The 21,898-nt window shown below is 32.8% G+C and overlaps 1 protein-coding gene across 1 annotated transcript in view; it reads right to left on the bottom strand.

Moving 5' to 3' along the window:
- Nucleotides 1-1,881: 1,881 nt before the first annotated feature.
- The window catches only part of LOC126971638 (phospholipase A1 member A-like), a 39,292-nt gene continuing 19,275 nt past the window's right edge, over nucleotides 1,882-21,898 (bottom strand). The window contains exons 2-7 of the mRNA XM_050818002.1: nucleotides 18,704-18,848; nucleotides 16,961-17,186; nucleotides 10,973-11,153; nucleotides 10,630-10,821; nucleotides 4,216-4,384; nucleotides 1,882-3,427 (exon numbers count right to left, since the gene is read on the bottom strand). Coding sequence (XP_050673959.1) covers nucleotides 3,325-3,427; nucleotides 4,216-4,384; nucleotides 10,630-10,821; nucleotides 10,973-11,153; nucleotides 16,961-17,186; nucleotides 18,704-18,848 — 1,016 coding nt within the window. The 3' untranslated portion in view covers nucleotides 1,882-3,324. The remainder of the gene's footprint in view (nucleotides 3,428-4,215; nucleotides 4,385-10,629; nucleotides 10,822-10,972; nucleotides 11,154-16,960; nucleotides 17,187-18,703; nucleotides 18,849-21,898) is intronic.

Below are 21,898 nucleotides of genomic sequence, written 5' to 3'. Positions count from 1 at the left end.
GGTTTTAGATGAAAGAGTTTTTATTCAAATTAAAATAAACAAAAAGATCAAAAATCTTTTAGGGCTTCTTATAATAATCGGTGTAAACAATGCCTTTGGACTGCGGAGGCTGGGTCGCTTTGAGTGCATAGTACTGGCGGGAATGAACCGTCAAATGTCAGGGGAAGTCTATTATTTAGGATTGGAGTAATATATTAAAATGATAAAATATAAATTTAATCAGCTCTTAATCTCTTCATCACCTCATGTGATGACTTTAATAATTATCCTGATTAGTTGATAAATTTAATTGGCATAAAGGATTGTTTCATTATTATTTGCGATTTCTTTTTATCCTTTGAAACAATACAGAGAATTTATAACGTCTTATCACTATTTTATATTTGCAACAAATACATATTATTACAGCAATAAATATAATATGTACATTTGTATGAGAGTTGATTTTTGTTTGGTTAGTAGGGTACGTGTAAATTTTGAAAATAAAAGGTAAATAACCGTTAATTGTAAATAGAACACATAATTGTAATAAAAATTAAACTGTTTTAACTTTCCGTTAGATTACTAATTTTGTAAAGTTTAATTTTAAATTTTTAAATTCATTAGAATGCAGTTATATTATTAGCAATTCAACATTTTTTAGCTACAGATTATATTATAACATAAGACGTATGCATTACTGAAAATTTATTTTATCATTATGTTCGGGTAGCAAAGAGAGAGATTTAAGTGTCGTATTGACACTCGTGTGTGTGCTTATGAAAACTGTAGCTTAGAATTACTTTAATGTGCAGCTTCAGTGACTGTTAGAACATAATATGTACTCAGGGAATATTTCCAATAAAGATATACTGTTTGATTCGAGAGGTGGTTGAAAATGTAAGATACATTATGTAGCAGTAGATAACGTGGTAGGTAGGTAGATTATTATAAGAACTCTCCAACAGAAGCTCTAGCTGAAGTCTTGGGCTGTGACACATACATTATTAGATCTATTGTACCCGTACATGTTCTCAGATGCATTCCTTTGGACTTGGACAATCCCCACACCCAAGTCATGGAGATGTGGAAGTCGGGGTCACCCTTAAACTACCTTTGCTCAGTCGGAGTTTTACTGTAACAAAAGCTAGTTCTCAAGGGCTTTATGTAGCAACGAATCCTCATGGCGATCAAGTGTCGTAGATCCTTCACCTGAAGTATCAGGTGTTTAAGGCACGGCAAGGCTCTCACGGTATCTGTGTCCACACACTCCAGATATGGTTTTCATTGGCTTCTTAGGAGAATCTGGATTTATTGAGGCCTATTTATAATAGATGCCCGCTAACTAGGGCAATAGAGGAAATCAGAGAGCCTCCTCACTGTCTGATCACGATAGAGCATAAGTAAATTATTTATTAGAGAAATCATTCGTGCAGTTCAAAAGTCAACAAAGGTAGTGGTATTTTCTTCAGATTAGATTTTCGAGTAGAATTCGTCATTAGAAGTTTATTTATATTTAAGATTATATTAAGTCAACAGATTGTAATAAAACATTACGAACTCCTAGCCAGACCGGTTGTTATCAAACTTAAAGTACAAAACCGTATATTTTCTGTAATGTAAAGTGCTTAATTTTAACACTATATAACATTTATGAGTTTTCCTATATTTTGACGCAGTCACAAACACTAGGATCACCGAGTGACTGAGTGCGTATTTATTATATGTAAAAGTTTCATTTGATTGTTGGTATTAATTAGCAATATGATTTATAATTACCTCTGTGATATTGATTGATCTCAAAGATACAATAATGTTATTTTTATTTTATGTAATGAACAACATTACCTTCCCAAATATATGTTTGAAAATGTTTAATTTGTTTTATTAATAAAAACACGATTCTTTTCAAATTTTTATATTCCCTTACACCCCTTTATCTGATATCTACAATAATACAATAAATTATATAAGGTAAATTAATATCACATAAAAGAAACAAAAGTATCGAAATAAAAGTACAATGGCAGTTTTTTTATTACTTAAATCTAGCTTATTTTAGGTCACCGCTAAAATCACATACTCAATGTTACTTCAAAACCAATGCAGTTAAGAGCCACAATCTTATCTGGTAGGTGTGAATCACTACTTTAATAGGGAAAGTAGTCATAATGGAGCGCATTGCGGATCTACGTGAAAATAGTGAGTTGGGTACAATATACTAACGTATAAACGACCTTACAGACCGATAGTGTGAGCGTTAGCTAATTTAATATTCAAAATACTAAGGAACTAATTCCAAGCGTGGCTGACTGTTTACGATTTGTTAATCGAATTCGGTTACTTTTCTCTCTTGGTGTATCTCTATTAGAGATGTTCTTCTCTCTCGAATGATCTATTTGTATATACGTTAGTTTATTGTAGGTCTGACACCGTGCTCCATCATGTATTATTATTGTACACAAGAATGGAACTGTTCGTCATTGACCATTCCCATGAAAAGGAACAAAGCACCCCGGCAGCTCACATCTAGCTCCTAAATCTTTATTCTCTAAAGGGTTCGTATGAAATGAGTATATGATATATTATTTTGATAATCTCTATGGAAATTACACTCCCCATCTGTCAAATTGACAAAACGTCACAATTTTTTATCAGATAAAATCACTGACTTCTATTATATACTACTGGACTGGCGGCTGTCAAAGTACTTTTGTGCCTGTTTGATATTCGCCATTTTGGCGCTGTTAGCCATGTAGCGAGAGTCTGCGATACTAAAACTAGTGATGACAACCTCAGCAAACATCGATAGATGGTGGGAAACTATTTACAAAAAAAATGTGTACTTTATTAAGTTGATTCTTGAAGCATAAATAACACGAAAAACGAATGAAATTAATTCAAAATGCAAAAATTCTTCAGAGTATTGTACGTTCCTTCGCAGCAATTTGTATTATACGTCAAAATTAGTTCTCTGGACGCTCGCGAGTGGTGCTTCAAATAGGCACAAAAAAATTGCTGTCAAACATAATATGGAAAAGTCTGTCCAGTGGTATTTATACAGGTCAGTGGATCAAATCATTACATATAGTAATGGTTATGATTTGTAACGCGGCTTTAGTACAGTTCAGTGCAGACCTGTTTCACTACTACCAATGTGATCTATTATGATAGTCACAGTTAACTATAAGCTCACTGATGAGATTAAAACCTTACCTTAACCTTGGTATTTAATTATATTATCTAAGCATTGGCCTACTAATATGTGTTATGAGCACAGTTCACTTGAGGTAGGGTAACGGTAACTACGGGTTTTATGTCAAACACATACAAGTTATGTTTGTATCAACTATACGGTCTTATTGATCTAAGATTTCTTGTTTTTCCCGGGAATCCTCTGGCGTAGGGTGGTTTTGCGTTTGTTGTGACGTAGAAAACTCCTCGAGCGCTGTAAATTGAAATTAAAAAATAAACATTATACAACAATGTATAATCTTAAACTTAACACGTACTCAACCGAGCATCAATGTTGATTGTTTCAATTTGTTTGGCACAACGGAGTATCGCATCACCCTAAGTCCGTTCCCCAACATATCCTCGGAACAGAAAGGTCGCTCCGTGAGCCTAAACCTGTAAATCCTCTGGGAACTTCTATCAGTTAACAAAACTTTATCTCTCTTGTATTCACATGAAAAAAAATACCAATTTTTTCTATGTAATCTGATGTTAAACGTAATTTTATGCTCATTATAGATAATAATGATCTCAGTCGTAACACATTACAAAACAGCCTAAGCCGTAGCCGTAAATTTTTCACATGTGCCAAACTAAACGTATAAAACCAAATTCAAGTATTCAACATAGAATTTAAAATCACTTATTAAGCGTTACAAACTACCACATATTCAAAATTTTACGCCTCAGAACTGAGTAAAACGGGCGCAACAAACTCAGCGGGCTTTTTATTTTTATAAAATATCGTCATAATGTAATTTCGTACATTAAAATTTATTAAAGCTGCATTCCCAATCTGTGGTATCATTCATAAATATTAATTTGATATTTTTTTGGCAATCCTTTTGAATTTTGTAACACACGTCAATCGTCATGTTTTGTACATTTTCTGGGATCCAATACAAGAATTCCCAGCTTGACTGAACTGAGTATTGGCATAACAATAGTTGATAAAATATATGGCAGAGGAGGTAGTTATTGAATGTCGTAGGCATTACTCACTTGGGTGTTAAATGTTCTCCCATCAACACGTAGTCGGTATCCTTGGGCTCACACCAGCCAATCAGATACGAGAACAAGTTCGGACATGGCCCAGCCCAGAAGCCATCTCGGCTGTTTATTGACTCTATAAAGTAAGGTGTCACCTTAGTGTGGTCGCAAGACAGCGTTTCTGAAATAGAGGATAGTACAATTATAATGTTATTCGAACTCGAAGGTGGGACATCAGGACAAATAGCTCTTCGGAACACTCCCCGTGATAAATGCGGTAGAAGACACACAATGAAGTGACGTCTCTACGCAACGTCAAGTAATCTAAAATTCACAGATCACCGGGTCCTCACCTGGGATGTACCAGACAAGAGGTTTCAGCAATACTCTACATGTGGTCGGATATGTGCTTACATTACACTTTGTAGAGCGTTATAAATGGGCCAGCTGCAAAGTGCAAGTATTGCCGTGCTCTATTTATGACCCCAAGATCTTCGAAGCCAGGTTGGCTTTGCCTCTTCCAAATGTGCGACTTCAGATCCAGTATTCAGATACTAGCAAAGCATTAAGAGGACTGTTAAGTATTATATTCAGAGTCCAAATCAAGGTTATCGAACAATATCGGTAAACTTATATTTAAAATAATTACTGTTAAAAGAAGAAATAAATCTCAACATTAGTGACATCTATTTCTTTTTTACTAATACGCACTTTATAATTTGGACTTCTTAATGTACACTTATGTTGGGTACATTTCAACGTCTATAACATAAATACTAGTAGTTTTATAGATAAATACTAGATGGCGCTGTTTTAGAAACTATCGAAAAGTTTTGCAAGCACAACTAATGATTTTCAACATTCCAAAAATTTTTTATTGCAGTACAATATATATCTTATTTTATTTTTGGAAAATTAAATGACTCATTGAGGGATAATTATGATGGATTTCCAGATGACCAGGTGTGTTTTAGGTTAAACAAACGATTGTTTTATTTAAGTATAAGTGCAGTACCTAACTACCTAGGTACTTCATGTATTGTTAGGTTTCGATTAATAATTCGAGATTGACAAAAGAAGAGTAAACCTGCAATAAAATTAAAAGAGGTTTTAATGTTTATGTAAACGTAATGTTCCGAGTTTGGCAAGTCATGATCTCTTCCTCGTGTTTAGCGGTCTATCCCAATAGGTGACGTCCGTCAGCAAAGTATTCATCGCGGTGCAATTACAATAATCATTATTTATTAAGTTCTTTGTCAAATTGTAACTAGAATGATTGTAAATAGTGTGTTTTGATGTGTAGCACATGGTTTAGTGTTATCTCCAAGTTTAACAGTGAATCGGCAAAGTTATTTGTGTTTTAAAATTTAACAATTAAGCAGAATAAAATTAAAATTCAAAATTACCCTCAAATGCTATAAAATATTACTTGTAAACAAAACCACTTCAATTTAATTACGAAACTGACAAGCTGGAACTTACGAGTCTGACAAATGTCATCTACAAACTTATGAGTGAGTGTCATTTCTTTTTTTTTTTTGGCTTGGAATACTGAGATCTATATAAACAAGGGACAGTCTTAACGTATTGGCCACGTGGGGCTCTGAATCCATTCCCGACCGAGTACCATCCTACTAGTTATTAAATTTAGAAATTTTATTTGTTAGTATAATAATTTACGGATTTATACAATGCTACGTTCGCCATCTAAACAATATTCTAACTCTAACCCTGATTTGAGTTCTGAAAATGACTCCCAACAGTCTCAGGCACTAAGGAAACGTGAACAACCTTAACAGAATCTTTCAAGCAATTCACAATTATGATGCAAAGTACGCTTTCTGACTTTAAGTCCGACTTAGACATCAAAATATCAAAAATAGGAGAAAATACTGGAAATATCCGGTTGGAATTGGACGCATTGTCTGCATCAATGAATGAGTTTAAGAAAGAGCTGTGTTCTTTACGTAATGACCAAAAGGTGACCAGGGTGAAGGTCTTGCAGTTAAGTGAGAAACAAGAGGCTTTGTGTAAAGAAATGGGGGATTTGAGTTTTAAAACTTGAGAAAAATGTTAAAAACTCGGCTAACTCTTTATCTAAAATACTGTCACTTGAATCCAAAATCGAAATCCTGGAGGAGCAAGCTAGGAGCTGCAATACAGACATAAGTGGTATACCCGAAAAAAGGAGCGAAAACCTTATTGAACTTATAGAGACTATATGCAGAACTATATGCTTCCCTATTGATCGGAAGATATTATTGCTATACATCGAGTACCACAAGCTCTACTACAAGTAAACCGGCCTAAAAACATTATTGTGAAGGTATCTTCTAGGATTCTAAGAGACAACATATTAAGTGCATTCCGAAAAAGAAAAGACATTACATCGGATCAAATAGGCATATCTGGAACGCCTAAACCAATTTATATGAACGAGCATTTGACGTTAGAAAAGAAAAAGTTGTTTCGTATCTGTCGGGAAACTGCAAAGAAAGAAAAATATCAATATGTCTGGATCAAACACGCAACAATACTTGTGCAGGAATCTAACAATCATGCGGCCTTTGCGATACGATCACAGAGTGATATATCTAAGATTAAAGCTGGTGGTAGCAGTATACTTAATGTCAACAAAATATAATTTATGTTACTTTGTTTTATCAATTTGCTATATTGTGCTTTTTAAGTATTTTCACTGTTCATGTTTCCTTTTATGGTGTTTAGTTAAATATTTTAATACGAAAATAATCTCTTGTGTTGTATGTCCATACATGACGAATGGCGCTTGGATTGTAGGGAGTATAATTCAAACTCGGATCTCATTTATCCTACATTTTATTATCTGCGTTTATATAACTGAAATCGCAAAAATTGCTTTAGTAACCTACAATGGGCTTTATAATTATAATGGCTAGCATTACGTGCTACTATCAAAATTGTAGGGGCATTCGCACTAAATTACATACGTTGTACATGAATATTCTTTCTCACGAATATGACTTAATTATATTAATAGAAACGTGGTTGATACCTGAAATTGACAATAGTGAGTTCATAGACCAGCGCTACAATGTTTACCGTTGTGATCGCAACCGAAGTGGTACGAATAAAAAGGATGGGGGAGGCGTGTTAATTGCTGTCTTAAAGGGTCTACGACCAATGCCTATAGATTTAATTTATCATAGTAGTTCTTTACAAGGAATGGAACATGTAAATATTGCTCTTCCCAAGTCTAACGGTTCAAACCGACATATTATCACCGCAGTCTACATACCACCGAAAACGTCAATAGAGTCGTATATTGCGTACTTCGATTTATTAATAAGAACTCTAGAAGAAACAACTATAGAAAGTTTCTCGCTTTTTGGGGACTACAACATGCCAAATATAGAATGGGTGTCCAAGATTGATGGTCTTAAAGGCTTTGATTATAAGGGCACATCCCCACTAAGTACTCACTTAAGTAACTTTTTGTCATATCTTGGGGCAGTGCAGTATAATTGTATTAAAAACGGAACAGGAAAAATATTAGACTTATTAATATCCAACAAAGAGGTTGATATCGCTGTACCAACTATTCCACTTTTATCCATAGATTACCATCACCCCCCATTTTGTGTTTCAATCGCTTTTAAGGTTGTTTCTTATTTATTATATGCCGCGGTGTCCACTATTAAAGTATAATTTTTATAAAGCCAATTTTGACTTTTTAAACAAGGACCTGGACAATCCTGACTGGCCTACGATACTCATTACAAGCGATGTAGACGAAGCTGTTGATATTTTTTATAACTTAATTTTTGGTATAATTAAATTATACACTCCTCTGGCAAAGCAAAAATCTACTAGATACCCTATTTGGTTTTCATCATCGTTAATTCACATTGCTAAAAACAAGAAAAAAGCTTAGGTTAGGTGGAAGAAATATAAAAACCTTTCTGATTATGAACAATTTTCTTTATTCAGATCTAGGTTTAAATTAGAATGTAACAAATGTTTCAGTAAATATTTATCCTCAGTTGAAGATAGTATAACAAAAAATGTAAAACATTTTTGGTCATTTATATCAAATAAAAAAACAAAATGTAGTATTCCTTCGTACATGCGTTACAAAAATCTTCAATCGATTGAACCTCACAGAATTTGCAGAATGTTCTCTGATTTTTTCCACTCTGTTTATGAATCTTCCTCTCTTTCACCCAATACATGGACGCCCCCGCCAGAATCAACGGCGAATGACATAACATTAGACTATGTACACCTCACCGAAAATAAGGTTCGAGTAGCATTAAAAACCCTGGATTCATCAAAAGGTACTGGACCTGATGGGCTGCCTGCATTTTTCCTTGTTAGAACGGCTAATGCCATTTGCAAACCTTTACACCTGATTTTTAATAAATGAATTTTATATGGTGTTTTCCCTGAAGCATGGAAACGTGCAAACATTGTACCAGTTCATAAGAGCGGCTCTAAACATTTAGTGGAAAACTATCCTGTTGTCCATAGTACAATTTTAGAGGAACAACATGGTTTTGCTAAAAAGCGATCTACTGTTACCAAGCTAATTAATTTTACTTCTTTTCTATTTAATAATATGGAGAGTAACGTTCAAACAGATGTGATTTATACTGATTTTATGAAGGCATTTGACAAGGTGGACCATGAAATTTTGTTAGGTAAAATTGCTTTTAATGGCATACCTGGTAATTTGTTACGCTGGTTTTCTTCTTATATTACAAAAAGAACTTAAAAAGTAGTTATTAATGAATTTAGGTCTGAAAGTATAGATGTCACTTCTGGCGTACCTCAGGGCTCCATACTTGGACCTCTCCTGTTTATTATTTATATTAATGACATAAAGCAGTGTTTTGATAATTCTAAATTTTTACTATATGCTGATGATCTAAAAATATTCAAGTCAATTACAAACCTCAACGATTGTAAGTTAATCCAACAGGACCTAAATAGATTATCTGATTATTGCAGAAAGAATAAATTAACATTAAGCCTACATAAATGTAATTCTATCAACTTTTCAAAAAAGAATTCAATTACGAATTATTATTATAATTATTCTCTTTGTAATGTTACATTGAGTAAAGTTTTAGGGACCTAGGAGTTATCTTGGATAATAAATTACACTTAAATCTATATATTGACAAAATTGTAAACACTGCTTTCAAAATGTATGGATTTATCATGAGAACATCCATTGACTTTAAGAAGCCCTATACTTTTTACATTTATATAAATCCCTTGTACGTTCCCAATTGGAATATGCCGTTCCTATTTGGCACCCTCTTTATAAAAAGTATTACGAAATGATAGAAAATGTCCAACGTAAATTCCTAAGATCCATGAGTTACAGATGCTATGGCAATTACAATATGTCGTACGCAGATTTCATAGATAAGTATAAACTACTATCCCTTCAATCAAGGCGCAAACTTCTTCAATGTATGTTTCTGCACGGCATTATACATAACAAAATTATACAGAATTGGCCAACAAATTAAATTATGTTATTCCTAGAACAGCCCATATCCGAGGACTGTGTAATCGTAAACTTTTTGCAACTGGTAAATTTCGTACTAATGCAGGAATAAGATCACCTCTGCATCAATTAGTTGACAATTACAACAAAGAATTCGTTAGTGTTTATATTTTCCATTTATCCGAGAGTCAGTTCAAGTGCCAAATTAAAAAAAATACTGGATAATATTTGATTTATTTACATACATTCTTTTAAATAACTTCTGAACATCATAAGTACTTTAGGTTAATTTCATTGTAAATATAGTCATAATTTAGTGTACATTTGTGTAGATAATTATTTCTTTTGTTTTTCTTTTTGTGTTTATTAATTGTTTGATTTTTATAAATTTAATTTACTCTAACTAGCCATAATATTAAGAACATTGTTTATTTCTCTTTAGTTTCAATTAGTATTGCATAAACATTTCTTGAAACATTGAATACTCAATGTTTTTCATAGTAAGATGTGGATAGCGTATCTGACTACAACTTTATTAGACTTATATGTTATTTCTTTATGTATCTACTTTGTAAGTTGTAGTTGTTTGCCCTTCCTAATAAATAAATAAAAAATAGCGCGAAATTTTATCTTAACTATATTTAGATTACTCCTTCCATAAGAGAATATATTTTCTTGTCTTTAGTTAAACTTGGTGCCTCAAGGCTGCTCATTCATTAAAAAGAAGTATTGTAAGACGACATACTCACGGAGATCTCTTCATAATAAAGTAGCCTGGCGTCTCATGGGTTACTTTTGTCGTGGAGACAGATCCTCATAAATGACGTTCTCGATATATGCCAACAACATTCTTATTCCATTCAAGAAAATTAACCTCCAGATAAATCATCATAATAAATTTTAAATGAAATATAAAAGCAATTACGTACGAAATATGGTGTCGTGAGCGCAGCCAGGTTGACTGGAGCCTCCGTTGACGTAGAAGTCTGCGTGTCCGTTGGGACCCCACTGACCCAGTATACCAGCTCCGGTGTGGAGGATGTCCACGAACAACGCATCTGTGTAGTCCAGGTCTCGGGAGCGGTTGTTACCCATGTAGAAAAATATAGTGGGATCCAAACCTGTTGAATCATTACTTACTATTTTGGTCGGCTAGAGTTGATAGAAAATAATTTAAAAGGAGGAAAATTTAATTAATTTTATACTTAAATATTGCGTCCTGCTTTTAATTCTTTCCATTATATTAAAATTATTTGAATTTAAGTAACATACCAGTTATCCTCCCAAGTTTTCCTTCAGATATATGATTAGCAACAAGGCCCAATATATGCGCTCCGACACTGTATCCTATGGTGTGAATCCTCTCCGGAGGAACAGCTTTAACGGGGTGGTATTGTAGGTATTCAATCAACTGCGAGATACAGAGGCTTGCGAATCGAGGAGCCCACTCTATCTAGAAATAATTAGATCTAGAAATAATTTGTTGGATCGGTTTTCAATAAGAGACTTCAATAATATTATGTAAGAACAGAAAGGCATTTGATCACGTAGATGATGGATGAAAATAGACTGACTTTAAATAGTCTTACATCGAATCTAGATCTAAGTCTCAAGATCAGTCCACCTGGTACACTCCAAGATGTGAATTGGGATAGGTCTAGAGCAGTTGATAAAAGAAACCGTATGATAGAGTCGCTGCAAATGAAGTAAGGGATATACCAGGAGCCTGGCAAATTTTCCTCAAATTCTACCTACCCTTCTGGAAGACAGGCGCGATGGATTGTATATTGTATTTCAAAGTTAAAGTCAAGTCAAAGTCAAATAAACTTTATTCAATTAGGCTTAAGCTAAGCGCTTTTGAATAGTCACTATAAATATTTCTTTTAAATTACAGAATTTGCCATATGTTCGGAAAAAGTTGAGCTCATGAGAAAAAGATACACGATACTCAACGGCCACTCTTTTCAATTAAATAGAGTATTTTACAATGGCTGTAATATACATAATAAATTCGTTTGTAAGGTGCTGCATCCAATATATGAACCGTGTTTAAATAATATAAATTATTTCATAAAAAATAAATAAAGAATTAACTGTATAAAAATAAGATATCGTATATTGGATGCATAAACGTTTAGAGCTTGAATTCATTGTTTGTGTAAGGATGTTTCGTGAACATGATGGGCATGATTGCTGTCATAATTAGTAATTTCATTAAACAAATAATTCGGAATATTTGGTTGGTTTGTGTCAAGGTGTGTATTTGCTGGAAGAGGCAAACATAAGTAATGCTGTGGACGAATTCCTTAAGTAATTTTTATAAGAAATTCCATACACAAAACAAATATATATAATTGCAAGAAGACCTAAGTGATAACAACGAGCTCGTTAGAGGCTAAGTCGGTTTATGTATCACAATATAACACAGAAAACTGTTATTAGTTTTGTATAGTCTATTTTTCAAGAAATGTGAAATTAATTTTCGAAAAACATTATCATTGTTTGGTTTTAAAAAACCCTGAACAAAAAATTGATGTTTTGTATATCAAAGATGTCTTAAATTACTTATACCTTGCATTATGAGTTGAACAATTGAACGAAACGTGTGAAGATAGCTCGTGTCTTTTTAATTCAGTTTAATAGTTAAAAGTGGATATTTTATCATTATTACTAGTGTTTTTGTTTTAAATAGTACCTTAAAGTAATACCAATAAATAATTTTTGTGTGTATCTATTAATTTGGACGGATTTTAAAAATTTTGAAGTGAACAATTGTGAGATTTTTTGACGGTGAATCGAAAATACACGTTAAAAGAAGACGCACAACTCGTTTACTACGTTGTAAAGGCATCATACGACTATAAATTTCAAACTAGCTCGTATCGACTACGTAGTCGAACGGTGTCAACTTCAAAGATAACCTTTGGGGGCCGGAGATCGAGTCACCTCGAAGCTTTCGATTATTGGTTTTTGTTGTTTTTTTATAATGCCCCAGGAATGTCCTAAGTGCTCCATATCTATTTTGGTTACGCAAAAAAGACTGAAATGCTTGAGATGTAGTAAACATTACCACATGGAATGTGTTGGATATAGCATTGATTCACGACGGAGATCTCAGTGGACTTGTCCCAGTTGTTCGCCTTACTCTAAAACGCCGCAAATTATACCACCAACGTCTTCGGATACTCATATCCCACCTAATATAATTAGCAAAATCGAAGACAAAATTGTCACTGCTATCAGAAAGGAACTACAAAATATAATTCGCGAAGTTCTGGCCTCTGAATTGCAACCATTAAAGGAGCAACTCCAACTTTTAGAAGATTCCCATACTTTGCTCAATAATCAGTACAAGGAATTATTGGAAGTCGTCAGTAATAAAACGAATGAGATCAGTGCCTTGTGTACAGAAAAAGAAATTCTGAATGTGACAGTGAACAACTTGCAACAGAGACTTTCTTCTATGGAACAGTTTGCTAGGCAAAGTAACGTTGAAATAGTTGGAATTCCAGAACACCGGAACGAGGATACAAATAAAATTATTAAAGAAATTTGTAAAGTGGTCGGTTTTAGTCTTCCATCACCGCAGGATATTATATTCACCACAAGGGTCGCTAAAATTAATCGGGAATCAAAGAGACCGAGAAATTTAGTCTGCCAATTTTCGAACAAGTTAGTACGTGATAATTTTCTTGCAGCTATCATAAACTATGATAAATCGCACAAGGATAATAAGCTTTCCTCATCACTCCTTGGAATCACGGGCTCTTCAGTTCCAGTTTATGTTAATGAACACTTAACCCCCGCGAACAAAAAACTGCATGCTGAAACACGTAAATTAGCCAAAACTAACGGCTATAAGTTTGTTTGGGTAAGAAATGGCAAAATTTTTGTTAGAAAAGAGGAGACAAGTCCTGCTAAGAACATATTGAGCTCTGAACATCTACATCAATTATTTAAGCAACAATAACTATAATAGAACTCATATATTATAGTATTTAGATTTTAATTATTTTAATTTTTCTCTATTTTTTGTGTTCCATCTTATTCATTTTATGAGTAAACAATGTTTGAATAAACATGTTATTTTATGAGTAAACATGTTATGAGTAAACAAACTAATAATGAACTCATTAGCTATGAGAATATGCTGTATTACCAAAATATTAGGGGAATGAGAACTAAGCTCGACTATATTAATAAAAATGTTTTAACACAAAATTACAAGATTGTTGTGCTGGTTGAAACCTGGCTCAATGATAACATATTAGATGGACAGATTTTTGATAACCGCTACGAAGTCTATAGAAGGGATAGACAGTCCAATCCATTGCTTGGCCACAAGGAGGGGGGAGGTGTTTTGATCGCCGTGCATAAATCTATAAAAAATCGCACAGGGTTCCAAAATTCGAAAGCAAAGCCAAAGATTTGTGGGTGGAGCTAGAGTACTCTAACTTTAAAGGTCGATCTCAAAACATAAAACTATGTGCTGTTTATATACCACCTCCAATAAACACAGTGATACTTGAATCGTTCATGACAAACGCCTCAAATATAGTTAATGACTCGGGGAACCATCTTATACTGGGGGATTTTAATATGAGTAATATTATTTGGACAAGAGAATATAATAATAAGTTTTTAACACCTACGGCTCCGCATAGTTCCATAGGCATCTCATTTATAGATTTTATGGCTCTTTGTAATAGCATGCAATTTAACTCTGTGATCAATTGCAAAAACAGAATATTGGACTTAGTTCTATCAAATATGGAGGACGTGACAGTCTGTGAATCTTCGGAACCTATCGCGAGTGCCGATAAATATCATCCACCTTTAAATATCTCTTTGAACTTTATGCGTTACAGTTATTTAAAAGAAAATAGGGAACCAGTAAACAAGATATTTAATTTTTATAATGGTAATTACGAAGCGATAAAACAGACACTATCTTCAATTAATTGGTCAGATAGTTTAGGTACATGTCAAGATGTCGATGACATGGTTTTCGAATACTACACAATTTTAAAAGACCTGATTAAACAACATATTCCTAAAAAATACAAACGAAATAATAATTACCCTCCTTGGTTTAATAGTAAACTTATACAAGTATTGAATGAAAAAGAAAAATATCGAATACGTTATAAAAAATATAATAATGAAGTGGACAAAATACAATACAATACTTTAAAAGAAAGAACACGTAAAATTATAGATAAGATTATTCGGGCTATATTGAAAAAATACAAGAAAACCTAGCAACCCTAAATCTTTCTGGACATATATCAAATCTAAACGTAACAACACTAGTACCATTCCATCCACAATGCAGTTACATCATAATTCAGCCAATGGAGGTTTCGAAGTTAGTAGTCTATTTGTGGATTATTTCTCTTCGGTTTATAATAAGCCACTTCATACAAATAACACGGAGTCAGTAAATAAATCAAACACTAATCAAAACACGCAATTTTTTACGGTAAAGGACGTTGAACTGAAGTTAAAATCACTCAATAAAAATAAAGGTGCAAGATGCGATGAAATTCCTCCAATATTTTATAAGTACTGTGTGCTAAAGAATTGTCATATCCACTAAGTTACATCTATAACGCCTCAATAAGTAACGGGTTATTTCCGAGGGAATGGAAAAAAGGCATAATAGTGCCTATTTTTAAAAAAGGTAATAAATGTGATGTTGTTAATTATAGACCGATAAACATTTTATCAACTCCTGCAAAGATCTTTGAATCAATTTTATATCCTCACTTGTTTTGGCAAACTAAGCACCTTTTATCTGACAAACAACATGGCTTTATAAAAAAAAGATCTACAACGTCAAACTTGTTAAACTTCACTAATAGAATCATAAATGAAATGAGTAATAATCATGAAGTTGACGTCATTTATACCGACTTCAGTAAAGCATTCGATAAAGTGGACCATTTCCTACTAATAAAGAAACTTAGGAACATCTATGGCATATCGGATGAATTACTGACATGGTTAACATTTGGCTTCTCGACCACTTGTGGTTAAGGTTAGTGGTTATCATTCTCGGGATTTTTATCAGCTATCCGGGGTACCACAAGGCTCACACTTAGGCCCCTTATTATTTACCTAATACATAAATGATATCACTAAATTAATAAAATCAGAATATGAACTATACGCAGATGACCTAAAATTATACACGACGGTAAAATGTTTTGAGAACAAAAAAATGCTTCTTCAGATATCGACTATATCTACTTATGGTGTCACAATAATAGTATGGAACTGAACGAAGGCAAATGCAACTTTTTAAAATATTCCAGAAAACATATTAAACTTAAAACTACTTACAAGGTAAATGACGTGTTCATTGCTGAAAAAAAATATTTTAAAGATTTAGGCATTATATTAGATAGTGAACTAAGATTTAACAAACATATAGATCACATTGTTCGTAAGAGATTTAAAATGGTAGGTTTTATTTTCCGTAATACGAAAGATTTTAGAAGTATTTTACCACTCAAGATACTTTTCAACTCTGTTGTCAGATCTAATCTAGAATATAGCTCAGCTGTTTGGTGCCCATATCACAAAAAATATATATCACGAATAGAGTCTGTACAAAAAAAGTTTCTTTCAAAGTTAAGTTTTGTTGCAAATAAATATATCCGTAATGATAGCTATGAGAATAGATTAAATACATTTCAAATGAGGTCTCTGCGAATACGTAGAAATGCTTCACAATTGCTGTGTTTACATAAACTTTTAAGCTATGATATGGACTGTCCTTCGCTTTTATCACAAATCGGTTTGCATGTGCCTGCCTTCAATTGTCGGCTTAGTACTTTTTCCCCAATGCACATTAAATTCCACCACAGTAATTATGGCTTAAACTCTCCTCTACAGCTAATGTTACAATTATATAATTGTATTTTTAATATAGATAAAAACACTGATATCTTCTTTTCAAACTTTCTTAATTTTAAAAAACAAATTTATATTGCTCTCCAAAATTTATAGATTTTAGATTTTAAAATATCACATGTATTTCGTATAGTAATGTTGTGCCTACCTATAATTTAAGTACATTTAAACTATTTTATTGTAATTGTTCAATTCTTAGTGCATAAGTTAATAAATTGTATTTAGTTGGTAAGCCTTTATAAATAAATAAAAAATAAATAAATAAATTAACTCTGCTGACTTGTCTTGCCGCTGAAAAACTTTAAAATATGAAATAATGTGTAATTGAACAGAAGTAACAACCTGACCAAGACATGGCTCCTTGACCAGAGATCCGTAGTCCACTATGATAATGTTATAATTTCCCCTTGTGAAGTACGCCTTCCTCATGTCAGTACTTGGTGACAAATTCCTTCCTCCTCCAAAACCATGAACAACAACTTTAGTTGGATGTTTCGTATTAAATTTGGAATTTGTAAGTGATTCATTATCTAGCGTGTTCAGGAGTTCACCTTTTTCCTGAGTTGTTCTGAAAAAAAAATACACACCTTATTAAAACTCACTTGGTTTAAAAATTAATACTTCATTATTTTCAGTTTGCTCTTAGATATTGACAATTTAATATATCCTTGAAGTAGCACAGTGTGAGTCATGAAATAGAATATTGCTGTGGACATAACTGAATTTGAAGCGAATGAGGTATCGGTATGTTGGAAAACCCTAACAGTAAAGTTACGTCAGTTTAGTTGTATAAATAAATTTTATCTAATATTGTTACGTTATAAGATTTTTGAGCTTAATATTGTTATTTTATACAGTATGTGACTATTAAATGAATCATATAAACACGTGGGTTGTACTGAACTATAAAGGTAATATAAAAAAATAGAAAAACTAGTTAAATAATATAAAAATGGAATTCTTCGGAAACATGTTAGTTTCAAATCTATTGGTTTGGGCCCTTGGTCAATTACGCTTTGATGAAGTTTTTACTTCTGTCGTTACTTACGCACACACCTTTTTTTTTGTATTTGGTTTCACACTGCCAATTTTAATTTCAAATCATGGGTTACTTATTTTATAAGAGCTTAGCAACGCACTTTATTTGTGTTGCAAAGCTGAAGATAGAAAAAGGACCGGAGTAATCTATCCAGCCATCTAGCGTAGGGAGATTAAATAATTTGCACCAAAAAGCGAAATAGAGAAACTAACAGCTTCATAAAGCTGTTGTAGAATGATGATACCACTGATTGGGAATGGACGAATATGCTATTAAATAATAAATTTTATTGTACGATTTTACATTATAACCATATTTTTATATAAAAAAAGAAGCCCGCTGAGTTTGTTGCGCCGTTCTTCTCAGGTCTGAGGCCTAGCTTTTGGAATGGGACATAGTTTTTGAGTTTCAATAGGTAATTTAATATCCTATTTTGAATAAAAATATTTGATTTTGAATGTTTTTGGAAATAAAATAATGATTCTACAGGCAGAAAAAAAGTTGACATAGGTTTGAGAGTTTAGATACCACTGAAAAATATGAATGGTTGGTTGGTTGGTTTGAATTGCGCCGTAGCGACTGACTCTTTACATTGTAAATCTCAACATGCTGCTCTGAATTTAGGGTTTTCAAGAATACTTGTTGCCTTGTAAAGAGCGCTCAGACGACTGCCGTCCTTACTGATACAATATACTTGTATAAGACTGCGGAGTCTTTAATAATAGTTTCAGTTCTAAGTTCTAAGAAAGTATACAAAGTTCGTTTAGATATTTAAACAGATATACCAATACTCGGACTTCAAAGCCTATAAAGCTAAATGGAATGCTGTTAGGCTCCCTCGCTATTGCAGCGCCTCAGCGATTTTTGCCGAAGCACGTGTTGACTGTTTAACCGCTGTTGTGAACTACACGTTGCACACAGGGACTGACGAATATGAGGCTTTTATTATTAATTATAATGTGAAATTAGACTATTTTAATAATTATTATGTACTTATAATTATAAAAGAAGTTTATAAAATTAGAATTAATATACACTAGACTCACCGCGTGTAAAGATAGAACTGCATCTGAGGGTGTGGACATCGATACGGCGGGGGAATACAGGAGCCGGTCTTGAACAGATCTCTGACTGATTGTGGTCGCTTCTCTGGCTCGTCTCGGACTGAGTTTTCGCGCTGTGTTCTAGACACTGTAACAAATTAATAACATTAATAAAAATAGAGACACATAAATGTAGAACGTATATACTTCTACTTGTTTTCATTCTAACAAATTAATTATTGACTTATAATTATTAAGTGCGGTGGTGCCTGGCTAGGAATACATTACGTGGTTATTATATAGAGTACCTTGAACATGACTTGAGGATCAAATTACGCGATAATAACAAAACATATCGGGAACAGTTTAAATTCTTCTTCTGCACAAGCTGAATCAATACTTAAAAGTAATGTGCCTCAGTGTACAGTTGCATTCAAAGGAAAATGGGACTTTTGGACCTGATGTTAACAACATATCATAATTGATTAAAAAGTAAGCGGATGAATATTTAATCGATTAAAATAACATTATGATCCAGTTGCTTTATTTAAATAATATTAGTAAGGTGCATAGTTTATGTCCGAATAACCATATTATTATGAATAAAATATATTATTTTCTCAGGAAAAACCAGAACTGAGCAATTATTTAAGTATCAATAAATCGAATGACATAAAAAAATCGATATTAGTGAAATCCTTGTTCCTCAACGCCAACTTCACTTTGACAATGACAGTCTGACAGATCATTTCGTTTCTTCGTCATTGTCACTTTGTTAGTCAAAGAGGGAAGCTTCCTAGAACCTTAAAAAGTCGAGACCTGAAGAAAACTCGATTTTCGAGAAACGGGGTAAGACCAATAACTTCCCGAATATTATAAAATTATCAATTTTCCCAGCGGAAAGTTAAAAATCATTATTCCAAAACCAAAACTCTCATTTTTATGTTTCAGTCTGCAGTTTTTAATTAAATTCCAAATGAAATATTTAATTCCATCAACAATAAAAATATATAAAGAATCGACTCATTATAAAAGCCTTTTAAAAATTAGAGGTTAAACTTTGATTACTAATTATGACTGTAATCACGACCATCGTGTTCACTTAGCATCCTTACAAAAACTAGAATTCAAGCTCTAAGGGTTGATGCATCCCATACATACACGATATATACGATAATTTATATTTCTACAGTTTATTCATTATTACCTTTTATGAAATAATTTATATTATTCAAACACGATTCATATATTGGATGCAACACCTCACAAACTAATTTGTTATGTATATTACAGCCATTGTAATACAATCTATTTGATTTAAAAGAGTGGCCGATGAGTTCCTTGCATGTTCTCTACTGTTTTCAAACATATGGTAGATTCAGTAGTTTAAATATTTATTATGACAATTAATAAGCTCTTCGTTTAAGACTATTTGAATAAAGAATTTTTATTTTCATTTTGAATTTGGATCCTTTCTATTTGGTGCGATTTTTTTGTATCATATAGATTGCCTATTTATTGGATTCTCTATATTATTTTCTGTTAGATTTACTTTCATTGACATTTTCTTGTTCCTCTTATGATATAAGTCTGAGCTCTAGTGAAACATGACCCTTACATAATGTCGTCTGCCGGTAAGAAGCAGTGCTCTTGTAATGTGTTCCGGTTGAAAGGGTGTGGCTCCGGGTGTCAATACTGGCGTTGAAAGTTGTTGCAAACAAAGTATATCTTCGTGTTGAGGTGAGACGTATGTGTAACATGCACAAAGCATCTTGCTTTTTATCACTTCATGTTTTATATGGTATCTTATTACAATATAATGTTGAAAACAAGTTTAAATTGTTAAACACTTAATTAAAACATTTGCTAACAAATGTATCCTTGACAACCCAAGCGAGCGTGCAATTCTTGCATTGGTGTTGTGTCTACATGAGTACCTTACTAGGAAAGTTTATAAATTTTGCTAGTTTTATAATTTAAATTTATTCGGGGGAAATGCAGGTGCTGGCAGTTATATCGGCTTCGGTTTCCAACGCGGAAATAATGCCAGTAGACACTCTGGGTGCATTTCCACGTAGTGATTATTGTTAAAACACGCAATCATATAAGGTATTGTTGATATAGTAAGTAAATGGAAGCATTGTTATGTTTTAAATAAAAATTATTTGAATTATATATTTCAATATTTATTTATGGTTTAAAAAATAAATAGAACGTTTGTTTATCATTACGAAGTCTAGCGGAAGTTTGTGTCCTCAGTTCTGTAATGTTTCCCCTGAGTTGACGTCAATGGTAACGCGTTTATTCCAGCACCTACACTCAAACATCATATTCCCGGACACATGGAAGTCAGTGGTTATACCGCGTGGACACACAGATTTTTTAACATATTGGATAGATGCGATAAAATTAAAAAACAAATCATAAACTAGCTAACAAATTAGCTATATAGATATACAACATTTATGTATGATATTTAGTTGAACAATGTTTTTAAAACACGAAATTGAATGTGTGGCCTTAATATAAAGGCGTTATAATACATTCATATTTCATATCTCGTTTATATTGTACAGGAAGCACTGAGTGAGTAACATTCAAGCGTTCAATAGAATAACGCTTACCGGTTTATATTTCTTCTTATTCTCATAACTTGTAAAATAAGTTTTTACTATACAAACTAACATAACAAAACTAACTGGTTTATTTATATAATATTATTTTGTTTCCATATAAGAATATTTAGTTCTAAATATACGCAAATGAATAAAATAATGATCAGTATTTTTTTTAAAGTAACAATATATCAGTTACTATAGACATTTGTGGTAGCTATAATAGGTAGCTGTGCTATACGTTATTTTATATTTATGCTAATTATTTATTACTTTTTCTGAAATAATTTATATTATTTAAACACGATTCATATATTGGATGCAGCACCTTACAAACTAATTTATTATGTATATTACATCCATTGAAAAAATTTCTATTTGATTGAAATGAGTGGCTGTTGAGTTTCTTGTATGTTCTTCTCACGAGCCCAACTTTTTAGGAACATAATATGGTCAATTCAGCAATATTTGTAGTGATGATTCATAAGAGCTTTTTTTTTTTTTTTTTTATGGAATAGGAGGACAAACGAGCGTACGGGTCACCTGGTGTTAAGTGATCACCGCCGCCCACACTCTCCTGCAA

This window comes from Leptidea sinapis, chromosome 24 (assembly GCF_905404315.1).
Source record: "Leptidea sinapis chromosome 24, ilLepSina1.1, whole genome shotgun sequence".
Classification (NCBI taxonomy): Eukaryota; Metazoa; Arthropoda; class Insecta; order Lepidoptera; family Pieridae; genus Leptidea; species Leptidea sinapis.
This window is presented reverse-complemented; position numbering and strand designations above follow the sequence as displayed.